This window comes from Mobula birostris, chromosome 9 (genome assembly GCF_030028105.1).
Source record: "Mobula birostris isolate sMobBir1 chromosome 9, sMobBir1.hap1, whole genome shotgun sequence".
NCBI classification, from domain to species: Eukaryota; Metazoa; Chordata; class Chondrichthyes; order Myliobatiformes; family Myliobatidae; genus Mobula; species Mobula birostris.
In genome coordinates, this window is record NC_092378.1 from 62,954,360 (window position 1) to 62,974,349 (window position 19,990).

Genomic DNA, 19,990 nt, shown 5'->3' on the forward strand with positions numbered 1-19,990 from the left:
ATTGCCACAGACGGGTGTGGAGGTCATTGGGTTTACTTAATGCAGAGCTTGACAAGTTCTTGATTATTGACAGTGTCAAAGGTTGTGGGGAGATGACAGGGAATCGGGTTGTGAAGGAAAATAAATCAGCCATGATGGAATGGTGAAGCAGACTTGATGGGCTGAATGACCTAATTCTACTCCGATGGGTCTTATGGTCTAAGCTATAAGGCACTTCACTAAAGAGAGTGTATTTAATCCACCACACAAAAACAGAAGTGGGTGCAGCTGTGGAGTTGCTCCTCAACAACCTTATTGCACTGACCTTCGCCTGTCATTGAAGAACTCTGGCTTCTCTGCTTGAACAATGATGATATCGAATAGATCACGCCAATCTTTGCCAACAATGTACTGCATTCCTTTATTGCTGTTGCACAGTAAACATATAGAGCAAATGCATCAGAAACATCTCACCATAAAATACTGGAAAAATCAGCTATGCCTAAGAACTTCCAACTCTGGTCAAAGCAATTTTTTTTAAAAATCTGCAAGATAGCCTTTCACTTATCAATAAATCAAAAACCCTACTCACACAAAACTATAAGGGCTGTTGGTAATAAGGAACAGTTTCTTGCCATTGTTGATTAACCTTCCCAGCACAGCGCCTGTCTTCTCCTCGTGAGATATGTACTTTTCTGGTTTGAAAAGGAAGACACCACGTGGTTAGCCTGCAGCAACTTGCATATTGCCGTCAGGCACAGACCCTGCCTTGCACGCCCTTCTTTGTGGTATAACAAGCGTATTCAAATTAAGACCAGTCAGACATCCTGAATCAACTGTGTTGCAAGGTGTTTGGGATTATTCTGGAGTTTTGGAATTGCAGATGGTTATGGAACAGTTCAGCACAGGACAGATCTTTTGGCCCGAAATGTTGGGCCACCATTCTAGCCTTCTCCAAGATCAATCCACCCCTTCACTCCCACTTGGCCCACCATTTTTCTTTCATCCATGTGCCTTTGACTCTGTTAAGTCCCTAATGTATTTCCCTGTTTGCCCCTACCACCAACCTTGGGAGAGCATTCAATGCTGGTGGTAGAGGCAGCTACATTAGGGGCATTCATCACTTTGCATAAAAAAAACTTACCTGACATCTCTCCCCCCACCCCCCATATACTTTCCTCCAATTCACCTTAAAGAATCATGAAACTCAATCTGATAGAAGCAACACTATCACAGTTGTATACATACCAATGTCCTGCTCAACTGCCTGATACAAAATTCCCTTCACATGGACATCTCGAATTACCTCCTGCCAATCATAAATTAAGAAGCTTGTCAATCTTCATGAAAATGCTATCAAGTATAAATATTAAGGTCCAAGGTTGGACTCACCTGCAGCTCCAAAATGCATCAATTAATTATTGAACGAAACTAATTTGAAGCCAAGTTCAAAGATAGAATGAACAAAACCCTGAACTTTGCACGATAAGAATCAGAATCACATCAGGTTTATTATCACTGCCATATGTTATGAAATGTTTTATATATTTATCCACATATATAAAATGAGGTGCAAGAGGAGAGTAAAATCGTGAGCATTCATTGGTTCGTTGTCCATTCAGAAATTTGATGGCAGAGGAGAGGAAGCTGTTCCTGAATTATTCAGTATGTGCCTCCTCCCAGAGGTAGTAATGCGAAGAGGGCACATCCTGGATAGTGAGGGTCCTTAATGATGAATGCTAACTTTTTGAGCAGGCTGAACTTACAACAGCCTGCAGCTTTTTCCGAACTTGTGCTGTGGCCCCCTCCATACCACATGATGATGCAACCACTCAAAACACTCTCCAAGGTACGTCTGTAGACCTTTGCTAGAGTCTTTGATGACATACCAAATCTTCGCAACTAGCTGTCCCACTAGCTCAATACATAATCAAGCAAGTTCTTATCTATAGCAAGGCACAGGGGCGCAGCCGTCTCGAAGCAGAACCAACCAGGGTTCAATCCTGATGGCAGGTGCTGTCTCCGTGTGGAGTTTACACATTCTCCCTGTGACCACACTGACTTGCTCCAATTACTCCCATTCTCCCCCACATCCCAAACATGAGAGCTGGGACCACACTGACTTGCTCCAATTACTCCTGTTCTCTCCCACATCCCAAAGACATGAGAGCTGAGACCACACTGACTTGCTCCAATTACTCCCGTTCTCTCCCACATCCCAAAGACATGAGAGCTGGGACCACACTGACTTGCTCCAATTACTCCCGTTCTCTCCCACATCCCAAAGACATGAGAGCTGGGACCACACTGACTTGCTCCAATTACTCCCGTTCTCTCCCACGTCCCAAAGACATGAGAGCTGGGACCACACTGAGTTCTCCAATTACTCCCGTTCTCTCCCACATCCCAAAGACATGAGAGCTGGGACCACACTGAGTTCTCCAATTACTCCCGTTCTCTCCCACATCCCAAAGACATGAGAGCTGGGACCACACTGACTTGCTCCAATTACTCCCGTTCTCTCCCACATCCCAAAGACATGAGCGCTGGGACCACACTGACTTGCTCCAATTACTCCCGTTCTCTCCCACATCCCAAAGACGTGACAGCTGGGACCACACAGAGTTCTCCAATTACTCCCGTTCTCTCCCACATCCCAAAGACATGAGAGCTGGGACCACACTGACTTGCTCCAATTACTTCCGTTCTCTCCCACATCCCAAAGACACGAGAGCTGAGACCGCACTGACTTGCTCCAATTACTCCCGTTCTCTCCCACATCCCAAAGACACGAGAGCTGAGACCACACTGACTTGCTCCAATTACTCCCGTTCTCTCCCACATCCCAAAGACATGAGAGCTGGGACCACACTGAGTTCTCCAATTACTCCCGTTCTCTCCCACATCCCAAAGACATGAGAGCTGGGACCACACAGACTTGCTCCAATTACTTCCGTTCTCTCCCACATCCCAAAGACATGAGAGCTGAGACCGCACTGACTTGCTCCAATTACTCCCGTTCTCTCCCACATCCCAAAGACATGAGAGCTGAGCCCACACTGACTTGCTCCAATTACTCCCGTTCTCTCCCACATCCCAAAGACATGAGAGCTGGGACCACACTGAGTTCTCCAATTACTCCCGTTCTCTCCCACATCCCAAAGACATGAGAGCTAGGACCACACAGACTTGCTCCAATTACTCCCGTTCTCTCCCACATCCCAAAGACATGAGCACTGGGACCACACTGAGTTCTCCAATTACTCCCGTTCTCCCACATCCCAAAGACATGAGAGCTGAGACCGCACAGACTTGCTCCAATTACTCCCGTTCTTTCCCACATCCCAAAGACATGAGAGCTGGGACCACACTGAGTTCTCCAATTACTCCCGTTCTCTCCCACATCCCAAAGACATGAGAGCTGGGACCACACTGACTTGCTCCAATTACTCCCGTTCTTCCCACATCCCAAAGACATGAGAGCTGGGACCACACTGAGTTCTCCATTTACTCCCGTTCTCTCCCACATCCCAAAGACATGAGAGCAGGGACCACACTGAGTTCTCCATTTACTCCCGTTCTCTCCCACATCCCAAAGACATGAGAGCTGGGACCACACTGAGTTCTCCAATTACTCCCGTTCTCTCCCACATCCCACAAACATGAGAGCTGCGACCACACTGACTTGCTCCAATTACTCCCGTTCTCTCCCATATCCCAAAGACATGAGAGCTGGGACCACACTGACTTGCTCCAATTACTCCCGTTCTCTCCCACATCCCAAAGACATGAGAGCTGGGACCACACTGAGTTCTCCAATTACTCCCGTTCTCTTCCACATCCCAAAGACATGAGAGCTGGGACCACACTGACTTGCTCCAATTACTCCCGTTCTCTCCCATATCCCAAAGACATGAGAGCTGGGACCACACTGAGTTCTCCAATTACTCCCATTCTCTCCCACATCCCAAAGACATGAGAGCTGGGAGGTACTGTATGGTAATGAGCAGCACTGTAAGCTGGTCTAGGCATCTGAGAGAGTTTGGATGGAGTTCATGAGAAGATTGAAAGAACTGATACAATTACATCAGTTAAAAAGACATCTAGGAAGGTATATGGATAGGAAAGGTTCACAGGGATATGGGCCTATGGGCCAAAAATAGGGAAATGAGATGAGCTCAGGTGGGCAACTTGGTCAGTATGAATGTGCTGGGCTGAAGGGCCTGTTTCTGTGCTGTAAGTGACTGCAATAAAATAAACGTTGAGGTTAATGTAGAATTAGCGCAAATGGGTGGCTGACAGTCTTTACCCCATTATCACTGTGTTCATTGCTAGAGAAGGGCACAGCAGCGTAGCGCTTAGTGCAATCATTTTACGGTGCCAGCGATGACTGATCAGAGTACATTTCCCACCGCTGTCTATAAGGTGCTTATACAGTATGTTCTCCCTGTGACCGTACGGATTTCCTCTGAGTTCTCTGGTTTCCTTCCACATTCCAAAGGCATACATTTAGGGGACTTGTGGGCATGCTATGTTGGCATCAGAAACGTGGCAACACTTGTGGGATGCCCACAGCACAATCCTTGCGGATTTGACAAGAACGATATGTTTCACCATAAGTTTCAATGTACACGTGACAAATAAACATTTGGTTTATTTTTGGTGCAGATTTAACTGTCTGAAGGACCTGTTTCTATGCTGTCTCTCTCCCTCTGACTCTATCAACCCATTTCTATAGCTTGCATCTTAAGTGGACCAGCAATGGAAACAGGTTACATTGTTGCTTAATAGCTTCAGTGACCCTGTTTGATCCTGACGTGAGGCGTTCACTGCATGGAGTTTGGTTTCTGGTAAGATGGCAGCGCACTCGGACACGGTGTCTTCTACGGGGCCAACCGAAGGTGTTATAGTCTTTTTATGATCGCAAGACCCTGATGGACATTAAGAACTTAAGAGTACTGCAGGTCTATTGCATTGGCAAGTTGCTCGTTGGTGGAGAAACTGAAAGAGTTGGATTTGGTGTGGTCATGCTGTTGCCTGCGTCAGAGAGATGTCGCAGTGGGGTGTGTGAAGGAGGTGTACAGTCTTATAGCAAGTGATCATTTCAGTCGCTTTTCTTGTGATTGCAAGATCCTTTTGGACATTGTCAATGTGGAATGCTGCAAGTCCAATTCACTGGTTTGTTGGCGGACGGAAGAGGCTGATGGCGAGAGGGCTGTGTGGTCTTGGTTGTAGCGAGGACTAGATCTCAAGCTGTGGTGTCACCCGCTTGCAGCCTCCCAGGAGACTGGCATCGGAGTCAGTGCACTCCCCCAGAGTGCAGGAGGTGGTGTGGATAGTGTTTGTTCGGCAGAAGACAAGATGCATTGCATTTGACTGCAGACTGCTGCAACACTCGTGGACTCAGGGACTTGGACTATATATTTTTTGTGTAACTGCTTTTTACTGCTGTCTTGTATGTGCTACATGTGCCTTGTGCTGTGTGTGACTGCAGGTACTCCGTTTTGTACTTTGGCCCTGAAGGAATGTTATCTCATTTGGATGTATTCATGGGGATTCGTGTATGATTGAATGACAATTAAATTTGAACTTGAGTTTGCATGTTCTCCTTATGACCACACGGGCTTCCTTCAGATGCTCTGTTTTCCACCCACATCATATAGGTTGCGTATTATTTGTCCTCTATACATTGACCCTGGTGTAGGTGTATAGTAGAACCCAGATGAAGGGCTTATTGGTGATGATTAACTACAGGGATCTAAGAGAATGGGACTGATGCCATTGATTGGACAGCCAGCATAGTAGGACCTACAATGGGCTGAATGGCCTCATAACAAAATACAAAAATAGCTAATAAATTGAGACAATAATGACATGCTAGAGAAGTGAAAGAGCAAGGGCAGGTATGAAATCTTACCTTGACATCCTTGTAAACATAAACTGGCTCAAAGTCAATATTCTGCTTGATAAAATAGTCATTGACACAAGAGAGCAACGTTAACTCTGGCAGCGAGAATATGTCCATAAATTGCTTCATCGTAAATCCATGCGAGCTCTGGTTAAATAAAATGGCTTAAGTTTATTCAAAGAGAATGACTTGCATTAGACAACACAGGTAAAAAAATTTGGTGGGGGGGTGAGTAAGGTGACGATATGTCTCTACCAAAGGAGAAGTAAAGCGCTCCTTCCCTCCGTTAGCCTGCAGGTCACCCTTGGACAATGTGTAGCACCTGCTTAGCCCCCCAATCAGGGTCACGTGAAGCCATGGGAGCAGGTGGTGGATGGTCGTATGAGCAGCTAGTGTACATCACAAGTCCTGCTTATGTGACCACGGATGTCAGGCAGACAATCTCGGAAGAGTATTGATAATAGCTGAGGTCACCCAGCTTGTAAAGACACTGCCCAGAAAAAGACGACGGCAAACCGGTTCTGTTGAAAAATTTGCAAAGAACAATCATGGTCATGGAAAGACCATGATCACCCATGTCATACGACATGGCACGTAACGAACAAACGAAACAAACTTTACTTTGAAAGGGTCACAAAATGAAAATGCCGGCCAGTGGTATAGTGGCGTCAGCGCTGGACTTCGAGGCGGATGGTCCCGGGTCAATTCCAGCCGGCTCCTTGTACACCTTCCATCCATGCCGGATTGAGCATCGAGCTAGAGGCTCAGCCTCGTAAAAAAAGGTCAAGTACTACAGAAGCAGCAAAAATGCCGCCTGATGCACCACAAGGCGCGAAGGGGAACAACAAAATTAACTTGTTAACAGTCCAAATCAATCTTCACTTGTAATCACCCGGCTTCAGAAGTGCAGACACACATCTGTAGCAAGATGCTTCAACATATTCAGGGTGGTGGCCTGTGTAACGCTTTATAGCGCCAGTGACCCAGATCCATTTCAACCGGACGGAACAAACTCGTTGGGCTGTATAGACATGGTATCATGCTGTACGTCTAAATAAAATAAAGTTCTGCTGGGATTTGAATTGAGTGAATCCAGGCTCCCCACCCCCTCTGATAGATCAGTAACCCAACGTTTGTTGCTACACTTTTGATGGCATTCAGCCTCTGATATTCACACATGGGAAAGGCTACAGAAGTGGCGAACGCAACCCAGTCCGTCCCCACATTTACATGGACTGCTGCCACATGTCAGAATGAAGGGTCACAGATAGGTAGGGTCTAGTGTTGTGTAAAGGCCAGACCACCCGAGATGGAGGTAAGGTAGCTGGATGGAGCTATGGTAGAAGATTAAACATGATCTTGCTCTATGGTGGAATAGGTCTGAAGGGCTGCCAGCGACCCCGGTTCAATTCCCGCCTGTGCCGGTAAGGAACTTGTACGTTCTCCCCGTGACCACATGGGTTCCCTCCTGGAGCTCTGTTTGCCACCCACGCGAGAAACATGGGTTAGTAGGTTAGATGGTCACATGGGTGCAACCGAGTAGAGCAGGCCCATTGGGCTGAAAGGGCCTTCTACCACGTTGTATCTCCAAGTAAAAAAATAAATAAAATTTACCTTGCCGTAAAAGTCACTCATATGCTCCAAAGGAACGTGAGTCCCTTCATAGATCTCGATGACTTGCTCATCCGGAACTGGTCTTAACCCCCTGTAGTTAAAATGAAAGTTAGCACCATTAGTGTGGAATGTCTTTGACTGGACCAAGGCAGAGGGCTAGAACTCCACTAGGTAGCTAGCTGGTATTTTGGCAAAGACTGCCCTCTGACTGTCAAATCTATCTACATTCCTTTAGAAGGCAAAGGGCCTTCTATCGCCCACGCGGGCAGATGGGACCAGCTCGCTGAGAAACAGTCGGTATGGATAAATTGGGCCAAGAGGTCTGCTTCCATGTTATATGATTCAATTCACCCATATTTCCACCTAGCTAGGTAATACTCAAAATCTGCCCTTTGTCTATGTTAAACACTGCAGATTCAATGATTTAGAGTACATTTATTATCAAGGTATGTCTACAGAACACAACTCTGAGATTCGACCTCCCACAGGCAGCCACGAAACACAGAAACAGCACAGAACCCATTCGAAGAAAATATCAAACACCCAAGGCATGAGAAAATAACAGATTGTGCAAATGGCAAAAAGCAAGTGAACCAAACATCAAACCGAGAGTATTCAGTTTATTCAGCTCAGCTCCACGCCGATGGCCAACTGCAGGCCGCAGAGTCAATAATCACGGAGGCACCTCAGTCCACACCGATTGCCCCAATCAAACAACTCAAAACCAGCAAAAATAGAGCAACCTGAATCCAGAAAGACAAGCAACATGAACCTTAAAGCCCCCCAGAACAAGTCCACAGACACGAGCTTTGCCAATCAATCCTCGCAACATGGAACACAAGACTCCTGCACTTTCCTCCGACAGCAGCTAGCAAGAGGGAGAGGAAGGCCGGTCAAACACAGGCAGACGGCCACACTCCACTCTCGCCTCCATCGACTTCAACCGTGCCTCAATCGGACAGAAGCACTGCAGTCGATCGTCGGCTCGCACCTTGTGTCCAGGCCCCTGGGCCACCAGGTCACACACTCCTGAGACATGGCAATATTTTTAAGGCCAAACTATTAACTATTCTATTAAGTATAATTTTTTCTGGAGTATGATCACTGCAATCTGCAGCATGTAATTTCCCTTTGGCTTTTGAACCGTTCGTACAACTTGACGTTTTTGCAGTAGTCTGAAGCGTTCAACAAGCTGGACTCTCAACAATGCAGATGCAGCCACGGTGGCCATTGCTGAAGCAGGCTTGGGGCCGGATCGAAACCGTGAGCTGGATTTAAACAGCGGGCCGGATTGAAGCTGAGGGGCCCAGGCCAAAGAGGAAGAAATGAAAGAAAGTTAAGCACCGAGCCAGATTTAAGATTAAGACGATGAGGCTGAGAGTCAAGGACGTGAAGTCTCACTTGCCTCAGCGCTGAACTGGCCCCTGCCTAGGCATTCACTTTTGGGAGCTCTGCGGTCCATGCTGTGTGTATTAGTTACTCTGTTTGCATGATCTGTTCTTTTCTCGCACATTGGGTGTTTGGCCGTCTTTGTGGTGTGGGATTTTTCATGAATTTTATTGTGTTTCTTTCCTTTGTGGCTGTCTGCAAGAAGATGAATCTCAGGTTGTATATGGTATATATACTTCGATAATAAATGTTCTTTGAAGTTTGTCAACACACATCGGAACGATTTTGTGTCAACAGTCCGAGGATGTGCTAGGGGCAAGAGTTGCCACGCTTCCCATGCCAACATTGCACACCCACAACTTACTAACCCTTACCTGTAAATCTCTGGAATGTGGAGGAAACCTGGTCACCTGGAGGAAATCCATATGGTCATGGGGAGAACGTACAAACTGCTTACAGAGAACAGCGGGAATCAAACCTCGATTGCTGGCACTGTAAAGCATTACACTAACCACAATGCTACAGGCCGCCCTTAGTCTTGTAATACCCAACTTGAATTTGATACTTATATTCACAAAATTTGAGACACAGACACACTTGGGCAGAGAGATTAAGCAAGATAACCATTCTATAAAGTAGCACCTGTACACGGTTCCCAGCTGCATGTAGTGAAAGGCGTCAATCTTCATCACAATTCCCTGAAGCCAAAACAGAAAGAACACGACAATATAAAAACAGAAGCATGAAGTCAGTTATTTAGCCTCTTCCACTTGCTACACCATTCATACTAGCGAAATATTTAATATGCCTAATCTGACGAAGGGTCTCGGCCCAAAACGTTGACTCTTTCTTCCTCTCCATAGATGCTCCAGCAGTTTGTGCGCGTTGCTATGGCTATCCAACATCTGCAGAGTCTCTTGCCCCAGTGTGCATCTTTCAGTAAACTATGCCCATCACTTCCCCCTGATACCCCTCCTTCTCTTTCTCACATGGTCCACCATTCTCCTCCTTCAGCCCCTCACCTTTTCCACCTATCACCTCCCAGCTTCTTACTTCATTCTCCCAAGCCCACCCGCCCAACTCCCCCCCGTCACCTGGTTTCTCATATATCCCTTCTCCCTCCCTCCCTCCCACTTCCCAGTCCTGGCCCGAAATGTCGACTGTTCATAAATGCAAGATTTTATGTGTGTTGCTCTGGATTTCCAGCATCTGAAGAACCCCTAGTATTTAATATGCCGCTGTTATAAGACTACTAAATAGCTCCCTAGTACGATACGTTGGATTCCTAACCTCACAATCCATTTGTTAAGATCTTTCATTTTATTGTTTACCTGCACTGCACTTCCTCTGTAGCTGTTACACTTTATTCTGCATTGTTATTGTTTTACCTTGCTCTACCTCAATGCACTGCGTAATGACCTGATCTGTATGAACAGTATGCAAGACCAGCTTTTCACTGTATCTCAGTACATGTGACAATAATAAACCCATTCCAACAAGATTATAGTTGATTCCTTCTCTTAGTATCCTTATGCATTGATTCATTTAATATTCACTACCAAGGTTGTGACATTGGTGGTGAGAAATACTGTATGTAGGGGTGGACTGGGGTCAAAGGTCAGTGGGGGAAGAACAGAGGTGGTCTGTGAGAAAGGTGGGCGGGGGAGTATAGAGAGATAGCCTGAGGGGGGATACAGAAAGGTGGTTGAGGAGGTAGGGAGGGGAGATGCGAAGCATTGGGCTGAGAGGAGCTATGGAGGAGAGAGTGGAGAGCAGGAGAACAGAGCGTCGAGCAGTGGAAAGAGAGGGTTGGGGGAGTGTGTGTGAACCAGTTACAAGGAAGCCTAAATGCTGGCAGGTTCTTGATTAGAAAGGTCATCAAAGGTTACAACAAGAAGGCAGCAGGATTGAGTTGAGAGGGAAAATAAATCAGCCATCATCGAATAGCAGAGCAGATTTGGTAGGCCGAATAGCCTAATTCTGCTCCTATATTTTAAAAGCCACATAAATACCTGCAGATCTCTGAGGCATAAAGATTCCAACGAATCACAGCTCTGAGTAAAGGAATTTCTCTCATCCGTCCTATCCTCTATCAAGATGGACTCCCACTTTACCCTCTTCAGCGTTCAGTCACTAACAGCAGCTCACCACCCCCCCCCCCCAAGTTATTTTTAGCCTTGAACACATGCAGGGAGCAGCAGAAATCTGGTGCAAAGCTTATCTGCACAATGTCGCTGACAGTGAATGGAGCCAAAGCAGGGGAAATCAAGATTAAGTTTCATAGTGTGACTCAATAGACAGACTACAAAAAGCTTTCAAAGATCATACAACGGGACTGAGAAAAATAATAGTGCTGAAAAATTAACACAGAGCTGATCATCCAAAGTTCCCTTTCGCAACAACATGCCTGCTAGTTGACAGGCCAGTAGGACCAGGGAGAGAAATAAGTACAAGAAATACTGCAGATGCCGGAAATCCAAAGCAACAAAATACTCAGCAAGTCAGGCAGCATCTATGAAGGGGAATGAACAGTTGACATTTCAGGCCGAGACTCTTCTTCGGGACTGGAAAGGAAGGGGGAAGATGTAAAAAAGTAGGTGGAGGGGAGGGAGGAGAGCTAGAAGGTGATAGGTGGAGCCAGGTGGGTGGGAAAGGTAAAGGACTGGAGAGGAAGGAATCTGATGGGAGAGGAGAGTGGAACATAGGAGAAAGAGAAGGAGGAAGGGCACCAGGGGGAGGTGACAGGCAGGGGGGGATGAGGTAAGAGGCCAGAGTGGGGAATAGAAGAGTGGAAGGGGAGGGAATTTTATTTAAACTGGAAGGAGACATTGCTATTCATGCCATTAGGTTGGAGGCTACACAGACAGAATATAAGGTGTTGCTCCTCCATCTTGACGGTGGCCTCATTGTGGCACAGGAGGAGGCATGAATCAACATGGCAGAATGGGAATGGGAATTGGAATTAAAATGCTTGGCCACAGGAAAGTTGCGTTTTGGGTGGACGGAGTGCAGATATTTGATAAAGTGCCCTTCCACCCCCAGTTTCTGACGTGTTTCACCAAGGCAGGTAAAATAAACAGTAAAATAAGCCAAAACCCTTCATCAGGGCTGGAAAGGAAGGAGGTAAATGTCAGTACAAGTAGCTGTGGGGAGGAGGAAGAGTACAAGCTGGCAGGTGATAGGTGAAGTCAGGTGAGGAGGAAGGTGGGTGGGTGGGAGAAGGGGGGATAAGTGACAACATTTTGGGCTTGCTGAGTTCCTCCAGCATTTTGAGTGTATTGCTCAAGATTTCCAGCATCTGAAGATACTCTTGCATTTGTGACTGAAAGTCATTATACCTTTTAAAGTCATTCTTTTATAAGGAGAAGCCATGGTTGCCAATTAGTCCTGTACTGAAGCAGTCACACAGGTGGATAACGGTCAGCCACACAATTTGGATAGCAGGGCAGCACAGTAGTTAGCGTAATGCTTTTACAACACCAGTGATTTGGGTTCAATTCCACCGCTGTCTGTACCTTCTCCCCAGGACTGTGTGGGTTTCCGCCGGATGCTCCCGTTCCCTCCCACATTCCAAAGATGTACGAGTTGGTAGGTGAATGAGTCACGTGGGGGTAATTGGACAGTGTGGGCTCATTGGGCCAGAGAGGCCTGTTACTGTGCTGCATCTCTGAACAAAATTTAAAGAAGTTTTAAAAAAAGTCAAATCACTAACCTTTTGCACGTCATAGTGAAGTCCACGTATCACAAAGTTTGGATTATAATCATAGCTCCGCAGATCTTCTGGATACTAGGGATAAAGGAGACAATTCCATTAGAGCATGGAATATCTCACCCTGCACTGAGATTGCTCCAGGAAAAGAGCCAACACGGACTGATGGGCCGAATGGCTTCCTTCTGTGCCGTTATCATTCTATACATGATGACTAAACCCAGCTCAACCTCACCAACATCTCCTCTGCCAACTTAAAAGCTGTGTTGTCTGTCAAACAGTACAGAGTAAGGATCAAAGTTACATTTATTATCAAAGATAGTTAGATACTTTATTGATCCCCAGGAAAATTACAATGTCACAGTAGCATTACAAGTGCACAGATATACAAATATTAGATGTGAAATAAGAAAGAATAAAAAATAAGTTACCTTAAAAACAAGATGTACAAGATTCACAAGTTTACACTGATAAGATGGTAGTGCAAGAACTAACTACCTTAATATTATACAGTAATGGGTGCACATTCACACCGTCCAGATAAGAAGTGACAGTGGATTGCACAGCATTGCACAGGGTGTCTGCGATAGCAGGGTGTGGTAAACAGAGTTAATCAGAGCTTAAACAAATAACAGTCTAACAGGAGGAGGTCATCATTTCTCCAACTATAGGTTGACTCATAAAGCCTAATAGCCGAGGGCAAGAATGACCTCATATAGTGCTCTTTGAAGCAATGCAGTTGTCTCAGTCTATTACTGTAAGTGCTCCTCTGTGCAGCCAAGGTGACATGCAGAGGGTCAGAAACATTGTCCAGAATTATCAGAATTTTCGGGAGGGTCCTTTGTTCTATCACAGCCTCCAGTGCGCCCAGTTTGATTCCTATAACATGCCAGCCTTTCTAATCAGTTTATTGAGCCTGTTGGCATCACCCATGTTGATGCCATTGCCCCAGCAGACCACTGCATAGAAAATTGTAATAGTGACAACAGACTGGTAGAAGATGTGAAGGAGAGGCCTGCACACTCCAAAGGACCTCGGTCTCCTCAGGAAGTAGAGGCGACTCTGCCCCCTCTTGTACACAGTCTCTGTGTTGGTGCTCCACTCAAGTCTGTCATTCAGATGTGCCCCCAGGTCCTCATCACATCCACATCCTCACCATCGATAGTAACAGGGAGCAATGCAGGCTTAGTCTTCCTAATGTCCATCACCATCTCCTTTATCTTACTGACATTCCACTGCAGATGATTCAGCTTGCGCCACTCGACAAAGTCCTCCACCAGGGCCCTGTACTCATCCTCCCGTCCTCCCTTTATACACCCAACTATTGCTGAGTCATCAGAGAATTTCTGCAGGTGACATGACTCTGTGTTGTATCTAAAGTCTGAGGTATACAGGGTAAACAGGAAGGGAGCCAATACAGTCCCCTGTGGGGCCCCAGTGCTGCTTATAGCCATGTCTGACACACAGCTCTGAAGCCGCACAAACTGTGGTCTGTCAGTCAGGTAGTCCATTATCCAGGATGCAATGGAAGAGCCAGCCTGCATGGAATGGAAATTCTCCCCCAGCAGTGAGGGCTGTAGGTATTGAAGGCACAAGAAAAATCAATAAAACATGAACCTCACAGTGCTGCCCAGCTTATCCAGATGCGAGTAGGCTCTGTTCAGCAGGTAGATGACAGCATCGTCAACTCCAATGTGCTCCTGGTAGGCAATCTGCAGGGGATTGAGGGCTGATCTGACCGGGGGTCAGAGGTGAGCCAGGATCAGCCTCTCCAGGGTCTTCATGATGCATCAGGTCAGGGCCACTGGATGGTAGTCATTCAAGATTTTCAGTTGGCCTTTCTTGGATACTGGGACCACACATGATGTTTTCACACAGTCGGGGCCCTTTCCAGGCTGAGACCCTGATTGAAAATGCTCTGGAGAACTCCACACAGCTGCTCAGCACACTCCTTCAGGACCTTGGGGTTCACACCATTCGGTCCCAATGCTTTGCTATGTCTGTGTTTCCCCAGAGCCCTTCTCACCTGCTCAGTACAAATATGTTACCATATGCTACCTTAAGATTCATTTTCTTGCAGGCATTTACAGGAAAAATATAGAAATACAATCAAATTTACAAAATCTGCACATTAACAAAGACTGACAAAACCAACATGCAAAAGATAACAAATAAAAGAAGTACTGAGAATAAGAGCCTGGTAGTGAGGAACCCAATCTCCTCCACCTCCTGCCCAATGGTAGTAGTGAGAAGATTCCATGGCCTGGATGGTGGGGGCCTTTGATAATGGATGCTGCTTTCTTGTGGCAGTGCTCCTTGTAGATCTACTCAATAGTAGGCTTTGTCTGTGATGGCAATTATTCATATTCATTGCCAATATGATCAATCTGATGAATCGGCCTATTTTATTAATGCCTCCACAATCTCTTCAGCTACCTCTTTCAGAACCCAGGATGTAGTCCATCTGGTCCAGGTGACTTGTCTATCTTCAGCTTTAGTAATAATGACTACATTCCTGCGCCCACCGCCCCCGCCCCCCCCCGCCCAACACTCCCAAATTTCTGGCATGATGCTAGTGTCTTCCAAAGTAAAGACTGACACAAAATACTTACTCGACTCATCTGAGTCGTAGCATCCTTGGAAGTGAGCCTGTAGGTCGTGGAACCAGTTCAGAGTTGAGGTGAGCTAAGTTATCCACACTGGCTCAGGTGCCTGATGGCTGAAGGTTACTAACTGTCCCTGAACCTGGTGGTGTGGGAACTATGGCTTCTGTAGCCAATGGTAGGAGCAAGAAGAGAACATGCTTGGTGGGTCATTGATGATAGATGCTACTTCTTGGGGCAGCACTCCTTATAGATGTGCTCAATGGTGGGGAGGGCTTTGGACAAGCAGAGGGGGTTGCAGGATGGGGGAAGCCTGCAGAGGGAATCCAACCCTTCAGATGGGCTGAATGACCTAATTCTGCTCCTTTGTCTTCTGGCCCTATGGACTATTCAAGTTCAGATTCCAGCAGAATTTAACTTTATTTGTTTTTATTTAAAATACAGCATGGCAACAGGTCCCTTTCATCCATCATGTCCACGCCACCCACCCAATTACACCCATGTAGCTAATTAACCAACTAACCAGTACGTCTTTGGACTGTGGGAGGAAACCAGGGCACCCAGAGGAAACCCACAGGGTCATAGCCAGAACATACAAACTCCTTACAGACAGTGGTGGGAATTGAACCCAGGTCGTTGGCAAGCCATCAAACCTGTTCCATCGTTTGTTAAGATCACATCCAATCTTCTACCTACGCTCCATCCATTTACCTTACCTCCACCTCAGCTGGTCTGGCCTCTATGTAACTCCAAAATCTACCCATCTGCATCCCTTCTTTCAGACAAAGTTGTTTCTCTTTCCACAGATGCTGGCTGACCTGCTGAGATTTTCCAGCAACTTCTTCTTGGTGCAGATTTCCAGCAACTGCAATACTTTCTTTGTATTTAATTTCAAGCTCAATTCTTTCTTCTAGCACAGTAGTTCCACACAGGGTGAAGAGCAAGCTGAAATGCAAAGGCAGGGAAGGAGGTTGCAATGCATGAACTAGTTATTCACTTCGCGCATTACAACATGATAATTCAAAGGAATTTCATCGACTATGAAGTACTCTGAAGCATCCTGAGCTTCTTTTGTTAGAAACTTTTTCCTTTAACGCCAAATTTGAATGCTCAGACTGCCATGGCGGTGTTCAAACCTGGATCAGCGGCACAGCAGTGGAAGCTGTGAGCAGTTTCATACTCTTGGGAGTGCACATCTTGCACAACCTCTCATGGTCCCAGAACACATTCTACACAGTCAAGAAAGCTCACCAATGCCTCTGCTTTCTGAGGAGGCCGAAGAGAGCTGGCCTATGTACATCAATACTCATGTCTTGCTACAGATGTGCAGTGGAGAGCATCTAAATGCTGTGTGACCGTGTGGTACAGAAACTGCACTGCGACTGACAGCAAGGCTCTACAACGGGTCGTCAAAACTGGCCAATGCACCACCAACACCCGTGCACCTGCCATCAAGGACATGTACACAGAAAGGTGCCAGAAAAAGGGCCAGTAGCATCATGAAGGATCCCACCCACCCTGCTTATGGTCTGTTTGTCCCACTCCCATCATGGAGGAGGCTACGTAGCATCCATGCCAGGACGACTGTCAAGGCGGATCGACCCGATGCAAGAGCGCAAATACCATGAACACAATAAAACAAGCAATGCTTTATCAAACTTTACTCTTTATTCATAGCATGCTATGGGAGAAGTCACAGACTGATCTCCCAAAGAGCCAATCCAGACACTACTCTCCCCCGAATCACAATTCTTCACAATTTATTACATTGATCATCACGTACGCAGGAAATCTTACAATTACGCGAGTTAGGACAGTTTTAGAATAGTTTCGATCACATGTTAATAGTTTCGATCATATGCTAATATACTATTAGATTAAAATCATCATTGGTTAGTTATAATTATTTTCTGCCAAAGCTAGCCTGGATACAACATCAGTTCCTTATGTTGACACCTTCCCCTTTCTCTCGAGCGTTCTTTCCCCTACGCTGTCCTTCCCATATTTAGTTATACCTCAAGATGCTTTTGCATGACCAGATAATTCCTTATTTGAACCTTTGCCTAGCATTTTCAGAGAACAATGTCTAGTACGTCACCTGTTGCTGGGTCGGGTTTCTTTCTGACTTGCCCTGCAACAGTAACATAAGGTACTCATAAGGTAATTGATCATTAGCTAATCATTGTTCTTAGTCTATACCCATATTTACCTATCCCTCTAATCTATCACCACTAGACTCAAAAACAATTACTTTTCCCAAGCCATCAGGCTCATCAACACCTCCATTCATTAATCAACTCATCATCCTCAGTACATACATATCACAAAGGGTCACTTTGTGTACATACAACAGGTCTATGTAAAAAACAGTTACTTGTACGTTGTATTATAGGATTGCTTTCATATGTATATTCATTGTGTTTTCATATTATGTTCTTAGTCATAGTCATAGCCATAATATTGATCCCAAGGGAAATTGATTTTCGTTACAATTGCCCCAACCAAGAATAGTGTATAAATATATCAATATAAAACCATAAATAATTAAATAGTAATATGTAAATTATGCCAGGAAATAAGTCCAGGACCAGCCTATTGGCTCAGGGTGTTTGACCCTCCAAGGGAGGAGTTGTTAAGATTGATGGCCACAGGCAGGAATGACTTCCTATGACGCTCTGTGTTGCATCTCGGAGGAATGAGTCTCTGGCTGAATGTACACCTGTGCCCACCCAGTACATTATGTAGTGGATGGGAGACATTGTCCAAGATGGCATGCGACTTAGACAGCATCCTCTTTTCAGACACCACCGTGAGAGAGTCCAGTTCCATCCCCACAACATCACTGGCCTTACCAATGAGTTTGTTGATTCTGTTGGTGTCTGCTACCCTCAGCTTGCTGCCCCAGCACACAACAGCAAAGATGATAGCACTGGCCACCACAGACTCGTAGAACATCCTCAGCATCGTCTGGCAGATGTTAAAGGACCTTGGTCTCCTTAGGAAATAGAGACAGCTCTGACCCTTCTTGTAGACAGCCTCAGTGTTCTTTGACCAGTCCAGTTTATTGTCAATTCGTATCCCCAGGTATTTGTAATCCTCCACCATGTCCATACTGACCCCCTGGATGGAAACAGGGGTCACCGGTACCTTAGCTCTCCTCAGGTCTACCACCAGCTTCTTAGCCTTTTTCACATTAAGCTGCAGATAATTCTGCTCACACCATGTGACAAAGTTTCCTACCGTAGCCCTGTATTCAGCCTCATCTCCCTTGCTGATGCATCCAACTACGGCAGAGTCATCAGAAAACTTCTGAAGATGGCAAACTCTGTACAGTAGTTGAAGTCCGAGGTGTAAATAGTGAAGAGAAAGGGAGACAAGACAGTCCCCTGTGGAGCCCCAGTGCTCCTGATCACTCTGTCGGACACACAGTGTTGCAAGCACACGTACTGTGGTCTGCCAGTGAGGTAATCAAGAATCCATGATACCAGGGAAGCATCCACCTGCATCGCTGTCAGCTTCTCCCCTAGCAGAGCAGGGTGGATGGTGTTGAACGCACTGGAGAAGTCAAAAAACATGCCCCTCACAGTGCTCGCTGGCTTGTCCATGTGGGCGCAGACATGTTTCAGCAGGTAGACGATGGCATCCTCAACTCCTAGTCGAGGCTGGTAGGTGAACTGGAGGGGATCTAAGTGTGGCCTGACCATAGGCCGGAGCAGCTCCAGAACAAGTCTCTCCAGGGTCTTCATGATGTGGGAGGTCAAAGCCACCGGTCTGTAGTCATTGAGGCCACTGGGGCGCGGTGTCTTCAGCACAGGGACAAGGCAAGACGTCTTCCACAGCACAGGAACCCTCTGGAGACTCAGGTTCAGGTTGAAGACATGGTGAAGTACTCCACATAGTTGAGGGGCACAGGCTTTGAGCACCCTGGTACTGACACCATCCGGTCCTGCAGCCTTGCTTGGGTTGAGACGTTTCAACTGTCTTCTCACCTGTTCAGCTGTGAAGCCCACCGTGGTGGTTTCATGTGGGGAAGGGGTATAGTCATGAGAGCAGGGTGGGGGACTGTGAGGAGGGGTAGGAGGGGAGAGTGGAATATGTGTTGGTTGGGGGCCGACAACAGATGGCTCATGTGGGGGATGGGCAGGGGCCACAATGTCAAATCTGTTAAAGAACAGGTTAAGTTCGTTGGCCCTGTCCACACTGCCTTCAGCTCCTCTGTCATTAGTTTGCTGGAACCCAGTGATGGTCCTCATCCCACTCCAGATCTCTCTCATGTTCTGCTGGAGTTTCCGCTCAAGCTTCCTCCTATACCTGTCTTTAGCCTCCCCGATCCTGGCTTTCAGGTCCCTCAGCTCCTCCCTATTTCTATCTCTAAAGACCCTCTTTTTAGCGTTCAGGATGTCCTTAATGACCTTTGTTACCCATAGCTTGTTATTTAAATAACAACGGACAGTTCTTGTCGGAACACTGCAGTCCACACAGAAGTTGATGTAATCAGTGATGCATTCTGTGAGCCCATCAATATCCTCTCCATGTGGCTCACAGAGTGCCTGCCAGTCTTTATAGTTATTGTGTTTTCATATTATGTTCTTTATGGTTATTGTGTTTTTTTAAGCTGCATCAGATCTGGAATAACAATCATTTTGTTCTTTGTACTGTATTTGTGGGCTGATGACTGACAAACAAACAATATTGAATCTTAAATCAGCCCAATAACACAACGAACACATTACCATTTAAATGCATTGAATTTCATTTATTATTTAATTTGATGTATTCCTTTTCTTG

At 46.2% G+C, this 19,990-nt stretch overlaps 1 protein-coding gene across 2 annotated transcripts in view; it reads right to left on the minus strand.

The window, feature by feature from the left end:
- nt5dc3 (5'-nucleotidase domain containing 3) overlaps positions 1–19,990 on the minus strand; it is a 76,500-nt gene that overhangs the window by 20,005 nt on the left and 36,505 nt on the right. For both annotated transcript variants that reach the window (XM_072268165.1, XM_072268166.1), the window contains 7 exons: positions 12,603–12,677; positions 9,533–9,588; positions 7,502–7,592; positions 5,897–6,034; positions 1,228–1,288; positions 572–674; positions 305–406 (listed from right to left, as the gene is read on the minus strand). In XM_072268165.1, coding sequence (XP_072124266.1) covers positions 305–406; positions 572–674; positions 1,228–1,288; positions 5,897–6,034; positions 7,502–7,592; positions 9,533–9,588; positions 12,603–12,677 — 626 coding nt within the window. The remainder of the gene's footprint in view (positions 1–304; positions 407–571; positions 675–1,227; positions 1,289–5,896; positions 6,035–7,501; positions 7,593–9,532; positions 9,589–12,602; positions 12,678–19,990) is intronic.